At 41.5% G+C, this 19406-nt stretch overlaps 1 protein-coding gene across 1 annotated transcript in view; it reads left to right on the top strand.

Moving 5' to 3' along the window:
• The window catches only part of GXYLT2 (glucoside xylosyltransferase 2), an 85118-nt gene extending 66425 nt beyond the window's left edge, over positions 1–18693 (top strand). The window contains exons 6-7 of the mRNA XM_070359055.1: positions 8858–9030; positions 13860–18693. Of these exons, the coding sequence (XP_070215156.1) occupies positions 8858–9030; positions 13860–14042 (356 nt within the window). The 3' untranslated portion in view covers positions 14043–18693. The remainder of the gene's footprint in view (positions 1–8857; positions 9031–13859) is intronic.
• Positions 18694–19406: the final 713 nt, after the last annotated feature.

Below are 19406 nucleotides of genomic sequence, written 5' to 3'. Positions count from 1 at the left end.
TGTAAACCAGAACAAACAGTATTTGAAGAGAAAAAAAAAAGGTGTTACCTTTATCCCGGAAAGGAGAGAGGAAGAGAAAATTGGCCATGACTCAGGAAATAAACATGCTTATTGTTATGATTCTCTGGGTTGCTATGGGTGAAGCAATACACACAAAACCTGAGCCCATATCTAGAATATTTTCATTCTTATAGCTTTCTGTAGCCAATCATATCACTAAAACAGGTCTACAAGTCATTAGCTTAAAAATGTTTTGAAACTCTTGCTATAGTTAGATAGTAAATGCCTGTGGGTGTGTAATTGTCATGCTGAGTACTGAACTGACTCACGAGGCGACAGCTGAAGCCCATGGGAGATACACAGGTAACTCATCCCATGGGACTTTTCCTGGCAGTGAGCCGAGGCAGTTTCATCAAGAAATGGAAGACTGAACTCACATCTTTATAGGTGAATTTGAGTCAAGAGCAGAGTTCTGTAGAAAGGGTAAATTTGACAAGAGCTCACAGAGAACCCTATTTAGAAAGATGTGCTTAGATTCAAATATACTTAGGTTTCAGGGAATAAAATTCTACTCAGACCAACTAAGTAGGGGTCCAGGTGCCAGTCCCATGAACACATGGGTCAAATCATACCATACTTCATGAGAACCATCTCTGGGCAGCTGCTCAGGACCAAAGCTGATTTCTTCATCCCTCAGAGGCCTCGGGATATCTGTCTTATTGCTTCTGCTCATCTGATTCCATTCCATCTCTCCAGCAATATTCTTTGCTTGTACATGGCCCAACATCAGGTCAACAGAACCTTACAAGTCCATACCAGTGATAATAGGGTTTTTTTTTTTTTTTTTCTTTTTTATGTCTTAGATTCTTGAAGGAGAGAAAGACAGAGAGGGAGATTGTTCTGGTCCAGCCTATCAGCTGATTCTCAGCCAGCTCTAAACCAGTTTTATTTTTTCGGATGAGGAGACTGCCCTTGTTCCGGTCATGAGGGGCCAGAGGAACAAGAACGTGCCTTTCTCCTCTCTCAAACATGACTACCTGGATCTGTCCCTTCTTCAGAAACAGTTTCTAGAACAGTGCGTGTGGGCAGGAGAGGAAATGAAACCAGCTAAGTACAGATGACAAGGCAGGACATCCCACCACAGTAGAAGCGGTAGGGTTCTGTCCCGGAAGAGAGAGAGGAGCTGAAACACAAGGGGAGTATGTACGTAGATCGTCCATGAGTTGAATCTGATACAAAGGAGTCAGGAGGATTTTCTGGGGCCACAGGGAGCAAGACACCCAGTCACATGGAACAAGCTTCTTCAGAGGCCCAGTCAGGCCTTGTTCTCTCATCCTGTCTGGGTCACTGGGGTTTAGCACCTGGTGGACAGCCACACTATTTACTCACCCACCAAAAACACCCAACAGCTGGCAGTTATGCGTGTGTTTTGGAGTGGACAGGCCCAGTTATTTGGTTTTAGGCCTGTCCTGGAAACTGATAACAGATCATTATCTGGGAAGTTCATGAACTCTGATCTGAAGTGCAAGAATGAAGATTGTTGGGTCCTTGTGAGAGAGCGTTGTGTCTACTTTGTCTTCATCAAGTGATTGCAGTGCGAGTCTTAGCACCTTAAATGGCGCTTCAAAGACCAAATGGAGTTGGTCTTCAGAGGTGTATTGACTGGTTGGAGGAATGGGATTAATAGACTGAAGTTAAAGAGGGAAGGAAATCAAAGAGAAAGAGCACAGTCAGGAATGTGAAAGGAAGGGATGGTGGGAAGAGAAAGGAGAGGAAGAAAGCAGAGAAAGGGGAGAGATACAGAGGCTAGAGGAAGGTATAAGCTTTTGTTCTCCCATTCAGCAGCTATCTTTTGAGTACCTACTGGGTGCCAGCACCAGGGCTAGGCAGTGGGCGTATGGCAGCAAACAGAGGGCACAGAGTTCCTCTTTTTACGAAACCTACCTTTTACTGGAGAAGGCAATGGCGCCCCACTCCAGTACTCTTGCCTGGAAAATCCCATGGACGGAGGAGCCTGATGGGCTACAGTCCATGGGGTCGCTAAGAGTCGGACACGACTGAGTGACTTCACTTTGACTTTTCACTTTCATGCATTGGAGAAGGAAATGGCAACCCACTCCAGTATTCTTGCCTGGAGAATCCCAGGGACGGGGGAGCCTGGTGGGCTGCTGTCTATGGGGTTGCAGAGTTGGACACAACTGAAGTGACTTAGCAGCAGCAGCAACAGCAACCTTTTATTGGGAGAGATTGACTTGCACAGAATAGAAACGAGTCATTCAGAATCACCAACTGTGATCAGTACTGTGAAGGAAACAAGTGTGGGGTTGAGTGAGCTACTGTCAGGGCTGGAGAGAAAGGGTTGCTTCTTCAGATTGTGTGATCAAAGGTTACTTCATGGAGGAACGAATTGCCCTTTTCTCGAACAATGTGCATTTTGGAAGAAGGAAGAAGAGGAGGCTGGGAAAGCTTAGTTTCAGAATAAGACATTAAAAAACAAAACAACAAATTGCTCTGAGGAGTGCAAACAGCCTCCGATCTGTTGATAGAATATAGTAAGTAGCAAGCTTATTTCACCAGGAAGTTAAAAATGATCAAACTTTTCAATCATCTTAGAGACTCCAAGAGTAGGAAATGATCAGAAATTTAAGGAGTGATCAATTCACATAGTCCTTTACAAATAGTTAGAAGGCTGTGGAAATAAATGTAGACTCCTGAAGGGATCACTAAGGTGTTTTAATCTCATAAATAATCAATTAATGACCTGCTTTATCTATATATAATGGAGAGAAAAAATAGCAAAGACCCAGAGAGATTAGCTGGAAATTTTTTTTTAATAAATTGCAGCAGTTTAAAGCACTGGGGATTTGGAATTTAAAAACCATTCACTGTATTATTTCCTCTGCTGCTGCTGCTAAGTCGCTTCAGCCGTGTCTGACTCTGTGCGACCCCATAGACAGCAGCCCACCAGGCTCTGCCGTCCCTGGGATTCTCCAGGCAAGAATACTGGAGTGGGTTGCCATTTCCTCCTCCAATGCATGAAAGTGAAAATTGAAAGTGAAGTTGCTTAGTCGTGTCCGACTCGTAGCTACCCCATGGACTGCAGCCTACCAGGCTCCTCCGTCCATGGGATTTTCCAGGCAAGAGAACTGGAGTGGGGTGCCACTGCCTTCTCCGATTATTTCCTCAACAGTGGAAAAAAAAATAACTTGCACATTTCATGGTGCTGTCATTTTTTAAACATTAGGTTTTGACAGCTGTGATAATCTTGCTTAAACTAGATTCATTTTGGGATAGTTATTGATTATGTGCCAAATTACCATGAGTAATCCATACGACATGTTCATCAGCTGATCTTAGAAGTTTACCATCTTCAACCCACCCCAGGATGCTGGTGTACCCCTTCTCCTCCTCCTTCACACATTAACTACTTGGAGGTTTCACAGTGTAACCCACATCAAATATATCTGTGAATAAAAAAGCACATCTGTTTTTTTTTTTTCAACTTTTTATTTTATACTGGAATATAGCTCATTATGGGCTTCTCGGGTGATGCTAATGATAAAGAATCCACCTGCCAATGCAGGAGACGTAAGAAACACTGGTTCGATCCATAGGTTGGAAACATCCCCTGGAGGAGGTCATGGCAGCCCATTGCAGTACTCTTGCCTGGAGAATCCCACGGACAGAGGACCCCAGTGGTCTACAGTCCATAGAGTCGCAAAAGAGTCGGACATGACTGAAGTGACTTCGTATGCATAGCTGATTAACAATGTTGTGATTGTTTCAGATGAACAGCTAAGGGACTCAGCCATACTCCCCCAAACTCCCCTCCCACCCAGGCCGCACATCTGTTATTTTTGCCTGTGCACACTTGATTGCCCTTTCTTTTACTAACAGCACCCGGTTTTCTCAGGGGAATTTCTCAGGGAACTCTTTCCCCATCCCATGCAGTCTTAGAGCCTGCCCGGCCCTGACTTGCACTAAACCATCAGACCATCTCCTGGGAACCTGAGTCTGGGACTCCAAGAGCAGAATGTAGGCAAGGCTGGTTCATCCTGACAGCAGTGCTGAGAAGCTGACATTCATTAGTCTTGGATCCCGGGAGCTGCCCCATTTACTGCCCTGGTCCAGCTTTCTCTCTGATTTGAGGAGCTGTGCTGTGTGTGCTTAGCTGCTCAATCGTGTCCGCCCTTTGCAACCCCACGGACTGTAGCCCACCAGGCTCCTCTGTCCATGGTGATTCTCCAGGCAAGAATACTGGAGTGGGTTGCCACACCCTCCTCCAGGGGATCTTCCCAACCTAGGGATCGAACCCAGGTCTCCCGCATTGCAAGTGGATCCTTTACCATCTGAGACACCAGGGAAACCAATTTTTTTTTTTTTTTAAATGAGCTATCTCCTCTCTTTCCAAAGGAAAAAAATTATTTTGCCTCACAAGTTAGAATTACAGTTGGTTACTTGCAACCTAATACATAGATTTATATTTCTTGACTATCTTAGGTCAAAGAAGTCTATTTATATGACAACGATCCTACCATTAGCTTACCCTTTTGCAGAAATTGAGTTGCTCTGAAAAATTAAATGCCTTATCTTTTCTAAAACACACTCTGATGTCCCAACTCTTCACCATCATCAGGCTATTTTCTCCTCCTTAAAAAATCTTCCAGGCTTCTATTTCTGTCAGAATCCTATCCTTACTATATGTCTGAGTTTAAATAAAGCTTTACTGAAATGCCTTCCTTTCTATGAACTCTGATAAAACGTGTTCATTTCTATACTATCTCCCTTACAAGAGAATAAATTCCCCAAGGGCAGAGGCAGCGCCTTATCACCCACTGACACCAGTGCCTTGCATTGTGGTGAACAAATCTGTGTTTCAATTCTGTTCTCAATGTGTTTTGTGTTTCTTTCCCTGGAACGTTCTGAAGGGAAGGTAAACAGGTTAATTGAATTCTGTCTGGGGCCAAATTTCACATGTGGCTTTCAATAGCTGGGATTCTTAGCTGGTCTTTAGGAGATCTACACAACCCTAAACTTGTAAGCAAATATTCTTCGTATATTTTTCCAAAGGCAGAATCTAAAGCCTTCATGAGATTCCCAGAGAGGTCTGCGACTCCTAAAAGGTTACAAAAGCCTGGCCACCTGCGGGTCTAGAGGCAATTGCTGAAAAACATTTACCAACCACGTACTCTGTGTCAGGAACTATGCTAGGGGCTAGGCTCCTTCCGTGTAAGTTATCTTGTTTTATCCTTCTAGCAGCCTAATGAGGTAGTACTTGTTATAGCAATAACAGTGTTAATAGTAATGATTGCAGCTTACATGACTGGTGTGCCTCCTATGTGCTGAGCACTGTTCCAAGTACTTCTAGACATGAACTCATTTAATACGCCCTCAAATCCTACAAGTGATATGTACAATTCTTCCCCCTTTCACAGATGATGAAGCTGAGGCCCAGAAAAAATTGTGTAATTTGCTTGAGTTCATGCAACTCATGGCAGAGTGCTGGTGTTCAGTCTTAACAGATTGACTCCAGAACTTGCTCTCAGCCTCTCTGCTGTTAGGTTGTGAGTGACACATGATAAGGGCTTCCCTGGTGGCTCAGTGGCAAAGAATCCGCCTGTCAATGCAGGAGACGAGGGTTCAGTCCCTGGGTGGGGAAGATCCCCTGCAGAAGGATGTGGCAACCCACTCTAGTTTTCTGGTCTGGGAAATCCCACGGACCGAGGAGTTTGGAGGGATACAGTCCCTGGGGTTGCAAAAGAGTCAGACATGACTTAGCAACTAAACAAGTGCTCCTAAACTGAAGTCAAGCTTTTCAGCAAATCACCCAAGGTTTTAGAGCTAGAAGATGGTAGAAGTCCATTTTGAACCTACTGAATGTATGAATCTGTCTCACCTCAAATCCTTTTGGAAGTTTCAGAAGGGTAGATTTTAATTCTTCACTAAATGTTTAATAGAATTCGCCTATGAAGCCATCTAGTCCTGGACTTTGTTGGAAGATTGTTAATCACAGTTTGCATTTCACTACTTGGGATTGGTCTGTTCATATTTCCTATTTCTTTCTGGTTCAGTCCTAGAAGGTTGTACCTTTCTGAGAATTTCTCCGTTTCTTCTAGGTTGTCCATTTTATTGACATACAGTTGCTCATAGTAGTTGCTTATGATCCTTTGTATTTCTGTGGTGTTCATTGCAACGTCTCCTTTTTAATTTCTAATTTTATTGATTTGAATCCTCTCCCTTTTTTTCTTGATGAATCTGGCTTATGGTTTATCAGTTTTGTTTTTATCTTCAGAGAACCAACTTTTAGTCTTGTTGGTCTTTGCTATTGTTTTCTTCATCTCCACTTCATTTATTTCTGCTCTGATCTTTATGATTCCTTTCCTTCTACTAAGTTTGGGCTTTGTTTGTTCTTTCTCTAGTTGCTTTAGGTGTAAGATTAGGTCATTTATTTGAGACTTTTATTGTTTGTTGAGGTAAGATTGTATTAGTATAAACTTACCTCTTAGAACTGCTTTTGCTGTGTCCCATAGGTTTTGGATTGTTGTGTTTTCATTGTCATTTGTCTCTTGGTATTTTTTAATTTCCTCCTAATTTCTTCAGTGATTCATTGGTTATTTAGTAACATATTGTTTAGCCTCCGGGAGTTTGTGTTTTGCCTTTGAACAATGCCCTAAATGGGCTTGGTCTTCTAAGGCTGCAAAGAGAGGAAAAATTTGGGGATTTTTGTTTGTTTGTTTGGGGGGTTGTGTGAGTGTGTGTGAGTGTGTGTGTGTGTGTGTGTGTGTAGGAGTAGTAGAATCCTTTCACTACTTAGGAGGAGGCAAAAACATTCATCACCAACCTTAAACTCCATGAAGGCAGGACCTGTACACATAGCAAGCATTCAATAAATATGTGTTGATTCCATCAACCCATGTGTTTACCAAATCAGAGATAGGGTCTAGGGCAGTTCATTCAGCAGAGATTATTGACAGGTGCTTAAGCAGGGGCTGCAAATCCAAAAGACTAGGGAGGTATCAGAAAGGAGTGAAGTGACTCTTTGGGTTATAAGGGGCAGCTGTTGTGCTGGCGTCAGGCTGCAGTTCAGAAGCACAAAAGTACATTTAGATATTTTCACTCCCACCATCCTCACATCCAACCTCTGCACTCAAGTACAGGGAAGTCACACAGCTAATAAAGGAATTGGGATTCACATCCTGATAGTATGATTTCAGGATGAGCACCACTCTCCCCCAGGTGTGGATTACATACGTGCAAGCATGGAGGTGAATGCAAGTAAGAGAAGCATCATGGTGGGATGGAGTTCTCCCAAGAAAAGGAAAATCTCACAGTGTTTTGTGAACAGTTAGGGATTAGAAGGTGCTTCGGTGTCAAAGTGGTCTGTAAGTTTTTCATTTTGTTTTGTTTTTTGGCTGCCCCATGCAGCTTGTAGGATCTTAGTTCCCGGACCAAGGATTAAACCTGCACCCTTGGCAGTGCAAGTTCCAAGTACTAAACACTGGACTGCCAGGGAATTCCACAGTGGCCTGTAAATTCTGAGGTGGAAATACTACACGCCGTCTGCCAGGGGGGATGTATAGTGATGGGTCATTCTTTGCTTTCCATGTTGAAGCTTTCTGTAAATAACCTCTAAGCAGCAGTCCTTTCCATAAGAAGGAAATACCATCAACCTAACCAACAACACATCTTTATAATGCTTTTCTGACATGGGTAATTGATTTGTTCCAAGCCTCCTGTGTTCTCACACAAGGTCTTTCTCATGATGAGTGACGCATGTTTGCAGAGAACTTTGATTCATCCTCCTCTAGGCCCAGCCCTTAAAGGCACAGGAAGGAGGAGCCAGGAAGCTTGAGGGTTATGAACTTTTTGCTAATTTTATAATCCTAGTCACCAAGAGGAAATTTACTGAGTCCAACAGGATCAGAGCTGAGTTTCTTGACCTTGGCACTGCTACTGTGGTGGGGGCTGTGTTGTTCATTGAGGATGTTTAGAGCATCCGTAGTGTCAACGCACTAGACACCAATAGCAGCCTCACCCTGTGATGACCAGTGTCTCCCTCCAGACACTGCCAGATGGCCCTGAGAGACTGGAGTAGCATCACCCCTGGCTAAGAACCTGTGACTTAGAGATGCAGACACACAAGTACACAACGGACATGACATGCTCACCCACAGTGTACATAGTCACCGGGACATGGGACTTCATTTTTGGGGGAGGGTTGGAGAACTCTTCTTGGTTTGCTTTTTCGTTGGATGGGTTGTTTTTTGTTTTGCTATTGTAGTGTTTTGTTTGTTTGTTTCCCTTCATTTTGTTTCTATTGGTTGCTTGCCTTTTAATCTGAAGAGGAACCTTTGCTTCACTCTTGACTCTAATTTTTCGGGTTGGTCCATTTCACAAAACCTTTTCAAAGAGTTGATTGTAACTGCTAACACCATAGGCCACAGATGAATGCTTGGCATTTTACACGAGCTTTTAAAAAACTGAATCATCAATAATAGGGCAATCCTATTACATCCATCTTGTGGATGAGGAAACTGAAACACAGGTGATTAAGTCACTGGACCTGGGCTGCACTGTTTTTGATCTACAGAGTTGGGTTTCTCTCCCAGGCTGTCTGCTGCCATTGTTTGCCTTCTTGTCCAAGACGCTGTATTACCCTCCTCTTTGGGGTAAGGCCCCCAACATCACTAATGCATGACCCTTCAATTCCTGAACTCAGACTGTTAACAAACATGGCAAAACCTGGGCTATGAGTTACCACTCACTCACGTGCTTTGAAATCCTGTGTGGTGTGCAGTTTATGGAAATGTTGGTTTCATCACTGGCACTGATTGTGTCTTTCTCTTGTCACCTCCAGAGTGTCTCTACGTGTTCCCCTGCCAGTGGAACTACCGTCCTGATCACTGCATGTATGGAAGCAATTGCAGAGAGGCGGAGCGGGAAGGTGTGTCTGTCCTGCATGGGAATCGAGGTGTCTACCATGACGAGAAGCAGCCAACTTTCAAAGCACTCTATGAGGCAATCCGAGACGTAAGTGTGTTCCCGTCCCCGTTCAGCAGGCTTATCAGTGTGATGCAGTGCATGCACTTTGGTCACCCATCACTTTGAAGGTCAAATAATTCCTCAGAAGCACTGAATTACACCAGTTTTCCCCAACGTCAGTCACATTACGCCTCTTGCTACCTGATACTGTACCTTACTCACTCTTGACTTACTATTTCCAAGTAAGTCACTCATTTTTTCCCCTGAAATAAGTTTGCTGAAGGTGGAAATGTCCTATCAGAAAGAGAAACCCTGTGCCATTGGCCATAATGAAGGATCATAGGTTAGGGTAAACATAATATTAATACAATAAAAATAAAATTATATTATTCAACTCAAGCTAAGCATGTTGCCTGGTTGCCAGCTCCAGCCTGTTGAATGAACAAGTGTCAAGGTGGTCAGTTAGGCAAGGAGCCAAACCGAAGTAACAGTCAAGTCCTGCCTGCTATAACTCACATACTTTGGAAATGCAGCTTTCCACATTGCCTTTCACCTTGAAGTTGCTGGGGGAAAACCAGCAACAGCTACTTTCAGAGATTTCTCTTTTGAAACTTTCATTCCAAAAAACAGGACTATAGGGGTCATCCAACTTGGGCCAATTATTGGGCCAAATCTGGTCTGTTTTTGTAAGACATGTGGGGTAAGAATGGTTCTTAAAGAGTTGGGAAAAAATGAACAGAAGAATAGTTTGTGACATAAGAAAGTTTTGTGAAATTCAAATTTCTTCATTCATAAATAGAGTCGTGTCAGAGCATAGTGACAACCATTCATGTATGTATTGTCTGTGGCCACTTTTATGCTGCAGAAGCAGAAATGAGTCACTGTGATAGACTGTATGACCCACAGAATCTGAAACATTTATTGTCTAGCCCTTTACAGCAAAAAATTGCCAATCCCTGACATATAGCCTATAGATTTTATTAGAGGGTTTTTTTCTTGGGTTTCCAAGAACCCTCATGATTCATGAACGGGCTTGGTAGGGGTGAAGTGGGAGTGAGCCCTGCAATATAGTAATATTTCATACATTTTTGCATGTATGAAAATAGGCATTTTGCAAAGCTGCCAATAAGCAAGACATAAGAGACCACTGATTCAATCCCTGGGTCGGGAAGATCCCCTGGAGGAGGGCATGGCAACCCACTCCAGTATTTTTGTCTGGAGAATTCCATGGACAGAGGAGCCTGGTGGGCTACAGTCCATAGGGTCACAAAGAGTCGGACGCAACTAAAGCCACTTAACACGCATGCATGCAAAGAGAATCCCAGAGAATTCCAATTCTAGAATCCCCAGAATTGTCTTCTATGGAGGGAAAATATTTCACATACCTATCAGCTAATATTCTTTCTTCCCCAGGTTCCTGCTGATTTAATTACATAGAAAATGTGTTCTGTACTTAGTATATCACATTTCGGTATTCAGACACTGACTCCAGATGCAAACCCATTCAGGAGTACACATGGAAGTTAAAGAAAGCTGCTGCAGACGTGGACATCAGAACCACGCCTTCGGTTGTTCTGTGATCTGTCAGCCCTGGTCTGGGATTGAGCAACTGTGCTTCTAGAATTACAATCTGTCTTGTTTGTTTTCTGGGTGGATCAGAAAATAGGCCAAATAAATGTTTCATAAAGGAGCCTGGCTAATACACTAACTGAGTTTCCTCAGTTGGGCCTAAAAAGACAATTCTTCAATTCTCATTCATTTCAATCAGGACTGTCACTAACTCCATCCTGAAACTCGAGTAAAGATGGACAGACTTCATCATAAAAGACATATTTCTTCACTCCACCACTGTGTACTATAGTGCAATCCGGTCAGGGCATCAGTAGACCTGGGTTCAGATCCCAATATTATCACTTTCTGCTGCTTAGTTACTAGCTCTCTGTTCTTGCCTTTTGCTGTTATTGTTCAGTATGTAAGTCATGTCCAACTCTTTCCGACCCCATGGACTATAGTACTCTAGACTCTATGGGATTCTCCAGGCAAGAGTACTTGAGTGGGTTGCCATTTCCTTTTCCAGGGGAGTTTTCCTGGACCAAGGATCAAACCCACATCTCCTGTATTGGCAGGCAGATTCTTTACCACTCAGCCACCAGGGAATCCTCTTCTTGCCTTACTGGGCCTCAGTTTCCTCATCTGTGAAATGGAGATAATATTTTCTAAAAGGTGTTGTTAGAATTCAACATAATGATGGTGTTTACACTTTTCAGTACAGTGCCTGATGTAGAGTTGTGTTCAACAGTTAGTAGAAGTTGTTTGCCTGATAACAGGGTCACACTTTTTTTTTCTTACCTCTCACTCTACGTTTTTTCCTTTCTTTCTTCTTCTCTGAAAATATCCCCCTCTCCTCCCTCTTCCTTCTTTCCTTCCCTTCTCTTTCTTTCCCTCCTCCTATACCATCCCATCCCCTCCCCTTTTCTCCCCTCAACTCATGTTCACATACCCTAACCCTGGGTGTATGTTTCTGTGAAGGGGAAGTATGATCTGCTCGCACTATGACCCAAGGAAAGTTAGGTACCAAGCAGACATCCTGCCAGTGACTTTTTCAACAATCATCTGTGAAGAGCCTGTTTAATGTAGGAACAGTCTAGGTTCTAGGAAACTCAGAAATCAACAAGACCAAAAACGATAAAACCTGCTTCTCATGAAGCATATGTTCTGGGTGGATGAAGCCAGACAATATTCGTATAAACCAAGAAATAATAAAAGTCCTTTCAGACAGTGAGAGATTAAAAGGTGACCAGAGCAGGGTAATGGCTATCCTGGATGGAGAGGAGGATTCACAAGCTCAGGTCCTCAGGGATGCCTCTGCCCAGCCTGAGCCTTGATCCCTGGGGGCAGCCCTGGGGAAATCTAGGGAGAGATCCTGCCAAGTAGAAGAAATAATGCGGAAAAGTCCCTGAGGCAGGAATAAGTTTGTGGGAAGAGGCTGCAGTAACCAGAATGACCAGAAAAGGGGAATGAGCAGGAGATGAGCATAGAGAGTTCCAGATCTCATTGAACATCTGGGGAAAGAGAGGAGTTTGAATCTTATTCTAATTGCAGTGGGAAGCCCCTGCAAGAAAATGATGTGCTCTGATTTATGCTTTAAAAATACCTGCTTGGTAACTGGTGGAAGGGCTGCAACAGTGAAGACTCAAAGGCTCCTTATGAGGCTGATTACAACCATCCAGGTGAGAGAGGGGGCCAGCAGGTACTTGTGCGGTATTAGGAGGATGGGAGGAAGGGGCCGGATTCCACATACGTTGCGGAGACAGAGTTGACAGCACTTGCTGATGGACTAGATGAAGGATATGGGGAAAGAGAGGAATCAGAGATGAATCCATTGTTTCGACCTCTTTTCCTATCACTGGGGGAGACAGTAGTGGAAAGTTTTCATTCATGCTAAATGTATCTGACTCTTTGTGATTCCATGGACTGTAGCCCGACAGGCTCCTCTGTCCACGGGATTGTCCCAGCAAGAATACTGGAGTGGGATGCCATTTCCTATTCCAGGGGATTCCCGACCCAGAGATCAAACCGGCTTCTGCGTCTCCTGCATTGCCTGCATCTGCAGGTAGATTCTTTACTGCTGAGCCATCTGGGAAACTGCAGAAGAAGTCTCTCAGTGGTCTAAATTGTTTTGTGAAAGAAAAAGTGTTCCAAACATAGTCTCGGACAGAACCTTAACCTCCTTTTGGGAAGAAAATCACATTTCTGATAAACTCGGTTAAGCAATATTTCTGATAAACTTTAATGGATTAAAACTTGTTTTGGGAAACTACACACCCACCCACTCTGCTGTCAGGCAATAGTATTCTGACTTTTCATCATTCTTGTTTTCCTTTTTTTTTTTCTTTCTCTAGTCTTTTTGTTTAAAATGTCCTTTCCAACAGTGAATCTTTGACTTGACCTAATGGGAGGCCTTTTCCCTTTTGCTGAGATTGTAATAAAACTTTGACTCATGCTTATGATTAGGTAGTCTGAAAGATTTGTTTGGGAGAATACAGACATATTCCATAGGAAAGCAGGATAATCTTTTTAAAGTATGAAGTGAGATAAAACCAACAACAAATATTCAGTTCACTGATGATACATTTCACTAGTAGTTGTTAAACTCGACTTCATGAGATCACTATAGTTCCTTTATTAAGATTGCTATAAAGGCAAAGAAATATGAAGAATTCAGTGTTTTATTGTAGTAGATTTCAAGTATATACTTGAATTTTTTTTCAATTTTATTGAAATATAGTTGATTACAATGTTGTGTTCTTCTGTACAGCAAAGTAATTCAGTTATACATACGTGTTTTTTTTTCTTATTCTTTTCCATTATGGTTTGTCACAGAATATTGAATATAATTCCCTGTGCTGTACAGTTAAGATCTTGTTGTTTATACTCAAATCTTGATCTACTCAGCAAGAGCATGGTATATCGAATATCCTGTTCTGGGAAATACATTGGGATGGTCAGAAGGTTCCTTTGGGCTTTTCCATAAGATGGTATGGAAAAAGCCCAAACGAACTTTTTGTCAACCCAATATTTGACTCTTAAATTTTAAGAGCTTTTAGAACACAAATAAATCATCTTTAAAAAAAAAAAAAAAGTAAAGACACTGAGCTCCCAAAAGGGTAAATGATGGCCTGGGGTTGCACAGGATTGAATCGGGGTTTGAACTTTGGTCCTGGGAGGTCCTTTCCACTGTATCTAAAAACATACCAACTGTGACTGCGTGTTTCCAGTAATTCCCTGTGTCATTTCCCAGTAAGTTATTTCCTTTTTAAATGGCATTTGAGTAACTAAAATAAACTTTTCCTTTTTTTTTCCCACTCATCTTTCAGTTTCCCTTTCAAGACAATCTCTTTCAATCCATGTATTACCCTCTTCAGCTGAAGTTTTTGGAGACTGTGCACACTTTATGTGGACGAATTCCACAAGTTTTTCTGAAGCAAATTGAGAAAACAATGAAAAGGGCCTATGAGAAACACGTCATCATCCATGTTGGCCCCAACCAGATGCACTGAGTCACAAGTCAATTAGGCATCTCATGAACAAGGAAACATTCATCTTCAAGCTGCCTGGATCTCTTTTATGTGAATATTTCATGGTGCTCTATGACAATTGAGTTTTAAAAGCCTTGTTAAATATTGCTAAATTAGTTGCCCCTAAAAGGAAATATGCTTTAGGTTTTTCCTAATATGCTATTTATCTCTCTGTTGTTTTTTTTTAGTGGTATTATTGCTCACTTAACATTGTTGAAGCAGGTTGAGCTAGCTGTGAAAAGGAACTCTCGTGAGCCCTCCAGTTCCCGAGTGTCAAGAGACAATGGCAGTGACATCTGTTGTGGTGTATTTTATCCAATTTTCTTGAGACTCTTTCTATGCAATTGGTTCCCCCCCCCACTTCTTGTTATAAAAGTAATACATGCTTATTATAAAGCAAACAAACTTTAAAAAATTTTAGAGGGTCTATAGGTCAGTGGACCAAAATCAAGATGAGATTAGCCATAATCCTATCAACTAGGGAAAAGATTTTTTAGTGTAGTCTCATCTAGCCTTTTTCCCCCTACTTCTGTATTTATTTGCTGCTTGTCTTTTTCATCATATAACGTATCTAAAACAGGTAGTCTAAGTAAAACTTGAACCCTATGCTGAGATTTATTATGTAGGAGACTAAAAATTTAGACAAAATGATTATGTTTACAGTGCTTTATTTAAAATGTGTCTGGGACAGAGAAGCTCATCAAGATTAGGAGACCGCTTGAGATGAGATTAAGGGAGTACAAGCTGTGCACACACCCTAGGTTTGTCAGAGATCCCACCATTGAACCATTGTTATAAAGAAAGTGAAAGTGAAGTCGCTCAGTCCACTCTTTTCAACCCCATGGACTATAGCCCACCATGCTTCTCTGTCCATGGGATTTTCCAGGCAAGAGTATTGGAGTGGGTTGCCATTTCCTTCTCCAGAGGATCTTCCCGACCCAGGGATCGAACCCAGGTCAACCCCTCATCAATTCTTTAAGGTTGAGGCACTTAGTTTTCAGGCAGGAGCCAACTATGTCCCCCTTTGCCTGGCAAAGTAATAAAGCTATCCTTTTCTACTTAAAAAATAATATGGGAGGAGCATTCAATTTTAGCTAATTGGGCAGTGATAAAGGGTGAAGCCTATCTGGGTTTTTTTTTTTTTAAGAAAAATTGTTTGTTGTTGTTTAGTCACCAAGTTGTGTTCAACTCTTTGAGACCCCAAGGACTGCAGCATGCCAGGCTTCCCTGCCCTTCACTATCTCCCGGAGTTTGCTCAAACTCCTGTCCATTGAGTCAGTGATTCTATCCAAGCATCTTTTCCCCAGTCATAAGACATGTCTATTCAGCCTCTGAAAGGAGAAATTCAGTAGTGATGTTAAACCTAAGCAGTCTGTTTAGCAGAGATGTGATTTTGTGTTTGAAAGTGAAAGTGAACGTGAAGTCGCTCAGTTGTGTCTGACTCTCTGCGACCCCAGGGACTGTAGCCTACCAGGCTCCTCTGTCCACGGGATTTCCCAGGCAATAGTACTGGAGTGGATTGCCATTTCCTTCTCCAGGGGATCTTCCCGACCCAGGGATCAAACCTGGGTCTCCTGCATCATAGACAGACGCTTTACCGTCTGAGCCAAACAAAAGCATTTTATCTCTACTTTGGTAGGTGTGGCTGTGTCTCTTTAAACTCTTGGGCAATAGGTGGAAATTAAAGGCCAAGTTGGAATATAATGTGTACAAATAAACAGTTCAATGGATTCCACTGGCAAGAAAATTCGTCTTCCTGCCAGCCTTAGAAAGATCTCAGTTGTTTTTTTTTTTTTTCCTTCTCTAGGGTTATCTAGCTGTGAGCCAAGGAACCAGGCAGGTCTTATCACCTAGCTACAGTACAGGAAGTTCTATATTCTTTACCCAAAGGGATCTAACTTAATCCCTAGTGGCTGCTATTAGCATAAGGGCATTTTGCATAATGCTTTATTATCTCTCCAAACATGTGCATAATTGATCTCCTTGATGTTTGCAACAGCCTAATGAACTTGGTAGGGACCTGCATCATCTCCACTGGGCAAATAAGGAAATTGTAATACAAGGAAACATATCCAATGTCATTACTGTTCTATAAGATGCATAGATATGTATAAGATACATCCTGTTTTACAGAGAAATTTTGAGGAACAAAAATTTTTATTTTTCATCACAGACAGCTATCTGAAGGTTTAAAAGGAAAATGTTTTGTTTTGGTAATGCAAATATGATAGATATCCTATATATTGGAAGGCAGTAGGATATCATAGGGCTTCCTTGGTGGCTCAGATGGTAAAGCGTCTGCCTACAATGCGGGAGACCCGGGTTTGATCCCTGGGTTGGGAAGATCCCCTGGAGAAGGAAATGACAACCCACTCCAGTACACTTGCCTGGAAAATCCCATGGATGGAGAAGCCTGGTAGGCTACGGTCCATGGGGTCACAAAGAGTTGGACACAACTGAATGATGGGTTCTATAACAGCAGAAAAAGTCTTACCATGAAAAAAAAAAACTACAAAAACCTCAGCACTACCAAAGAATGTATCAGGATCAATCAACATTAGGATCATCAACACTACTGTAGCAGTGTACAGTAGTAACAAATTTAAATCTAAAATGGTTGAGTAATAACCCATACTTTCCTTTTGACAAGTTGGATGGCCTGTGGTTTGTTATTTATGTTAAGGGAAATTACCATTATGATGTGAAACTCTATCTTTGCTGTTGTATTTTATGTTTCCTCATTTTACCACTAAAGGTGACATCATGCATTATTTGATTTCTAAAGCCTGTGGGAGAATTTCTGGATTGTTTTTGGATGGGGAAAATGTATCCTGTGTACCCACAAATGGAGTTTTGGTCAAAGAGCCAGGATGTGAGATGATTCCCTGACTTCCATTCAAGTTTTCTTCCTGCTTGTTCAATATGGCCTCTAACCCCCACCGATGCTGTTCAGATTTGTTGGTGGCTTATAGTCTAGTGTTCTTGCCTGGAGAATCCCAGGGACGGTGGAGCCTGGTGGGCTGCCGTCTCTGGGGTCGCACAGAGTCGGACACGACTGAAGCGACTTAGCAGCAGCAGCAGCAGCAGCATAGACCTGAAGTAGTTTCTTTCCTCTCTTGGCAAGCCCCACAAAAACATCTGCTTGTAAAGACCTGAAATACAGCGATGCATTTTCCTGCATGAGCCAGGTTTACCCACAACTTTCAATTATTGGTTCTAGTCTAAAGATACACAATAGGGTTTCCAGCAAAGATCAGTGATAAGACTCTAGAACATTCTAGAATGATGCATTATGAGACCATGAATCCTTAGAATTTAGTGTGGTTTTCTGCTTTGAAATTCCTTTGCTGTATTCTGAAAAATGTTAGATGAGTTTGGTGGAGAATTTAGAAAAACTGATCTTCCAACCCCCCTGCCTAAAAATGCGAATTATTTTCTATAGTTAGCATGTTACCCGTGTGGCAGTATTTTCTCTACTTTTGATAATTCCCATGAAACTACTGCATTAACGCCTTTGAAATATGATAACCACAGATTTTAATACAGCGAACTCCTGAAACTTGTGGTCTGAAGCCTGCCAAAAAGTGACACTGTCCCATCTGGCACATTGCTCATCTGTGGGATGAGCTTGAGACTGGGTTCTTTCTACCCTCCTATCTTGACCTGTCCTTTCCTGGTTTCCTTTAAAATTCTGCTTAATGCATGACTGCAGAGTACCATTGGAGAATGCAAGAACACTTTTTAATAGCAAAATGTAATATTTTTGTGTGCATGGATATTGAGACTTTCAATAGCAAATCACTAGAAATTCCGACCATATTTTTCTTGCTGAGTTTTTCTTTTCCCAATATAAATCTCTGGAATTGTGACTTACATTAGAAATTCCAATATTTGAAAAATTGGCTAGAAAATCTAAGTTTTCTTTCAACTTCCAAAACAACAATTTAGTATTTAGGATATATTGCTCCAAGCTTAACTATTTATTTGAAATGTCTATTCCGTATTCAGTGCTTCCACTCCAAATGGTTGTGACTTTTCCTGAATTTGTTGTCGACATGGATATTTATATGGACTTGTAGAGGTTTGTATTTATTTCATTGCAGTTATGGTGTTTATAAAACAAGCAAGCCATACAAAACCTTATTCACAGTCACAGAATAGTGATCTAATAATGGAGTAATCATTCCAACTCACCCTGAAGATGGTACAACATACATACAAACTTAGGATTAGATATAATACTGCTTAATACTTATACAAAAAAGATGAATCTCATGTGTTGGATAAACCAACATGAACATGATTTCATGATTGAATTCAGAATTATATTTAATGTCATAAGAGTATAAATCGTGATATCTTCGTTTATTAGTATGGGAAGCAATCGCTTTTATGTCTTTCCATTTCTCTCCTGCTTTTTCATCTTCCTCTTTTTCATTTTTGCCTTTCCCTTCCTGTCTTCGATGTTAGCTTCTCAGTGGGACCAAGATGCAGAGCCACAGCACTTGGGGAATCCCTGTACGGACAGAACTAAGTTCTAATCCTAAAATCAAATCTTTACCGTGACAATTTTACAAAAACTTTTTAAAAATTGCACAATATGTACACACACGCACCTCACATGTTTTTTAAAGAAAGACCCAGCATTTGTTGCACTCTGCGAATTGAAGAATCAATGATAGTGACACCTGAGCTGAAATCATTTCACAGTTGCTGCGCTGGCATTTATTGGGTTAACCGCCCCCCCTCCCAAAAAAAAACCCAAAAAACAGCTGAACGAACTTTTTGTCCAACCCAATAAAGCTAATGAGATTTCTCTGGCAACTGCAGAAATTTTCACAAGTCAAAACTGGAAATATTCTCTTGAGTCTTCAAGATATAGGCACTTGTGTTTGTATCATCATATGCACGGACGTGTAAGAATCCGATGCAATTTCTGCTTCATCACTTTTACGTGTTTGTGTTGTCACTGAAAAGTGCACCCGTTGTTTATTGCTCCCAAGGAGAACCTGAATGCATTTTTTATGTTGGAAAACTTATTTTTAGTGATTTTTCTTTGGGACAAAATGAGCATAATAAAGAACACTCCAATAGAAAAGGAATTATTACAGCAAATTAAAAGGACTGATACATGACTTCCTATCTTGTCATTTTTAAATGCCATTTCCTGTTTTACTTTTTTTAATTAAAAACTTTTTTAAAAAAAAGTCTTGTCTTTTGGTGTTATTTTGGAAGTGTGTTTCTTTTCTTTTGTAAGATAATATTAAATAGTAATACTTAAGTCCTTTCAGCTATTAAACAAATTTGGTTTAGCGTGTAGTTTGCCTTTTTAAAAAAAAATCATTA

The sequence above is a fragment of the Bos mutus genome, chromosome 22 (genome assembly GCF_027580195.1).
Source record: "Bos mutus isolate GX-2022 chromosome 22, NWIPB_WYAK_1.1, whole genome shotgun sequence".
NCBI classification, from domain to species: Eukaryota; Metazoa; Chordata; class Mammalia; order Artiodactyla; family Bovidae; genus Bos; species Bos mutus.
This window is presented reverse-complemented; position numbering and strand designations above follow the sequence as displayed.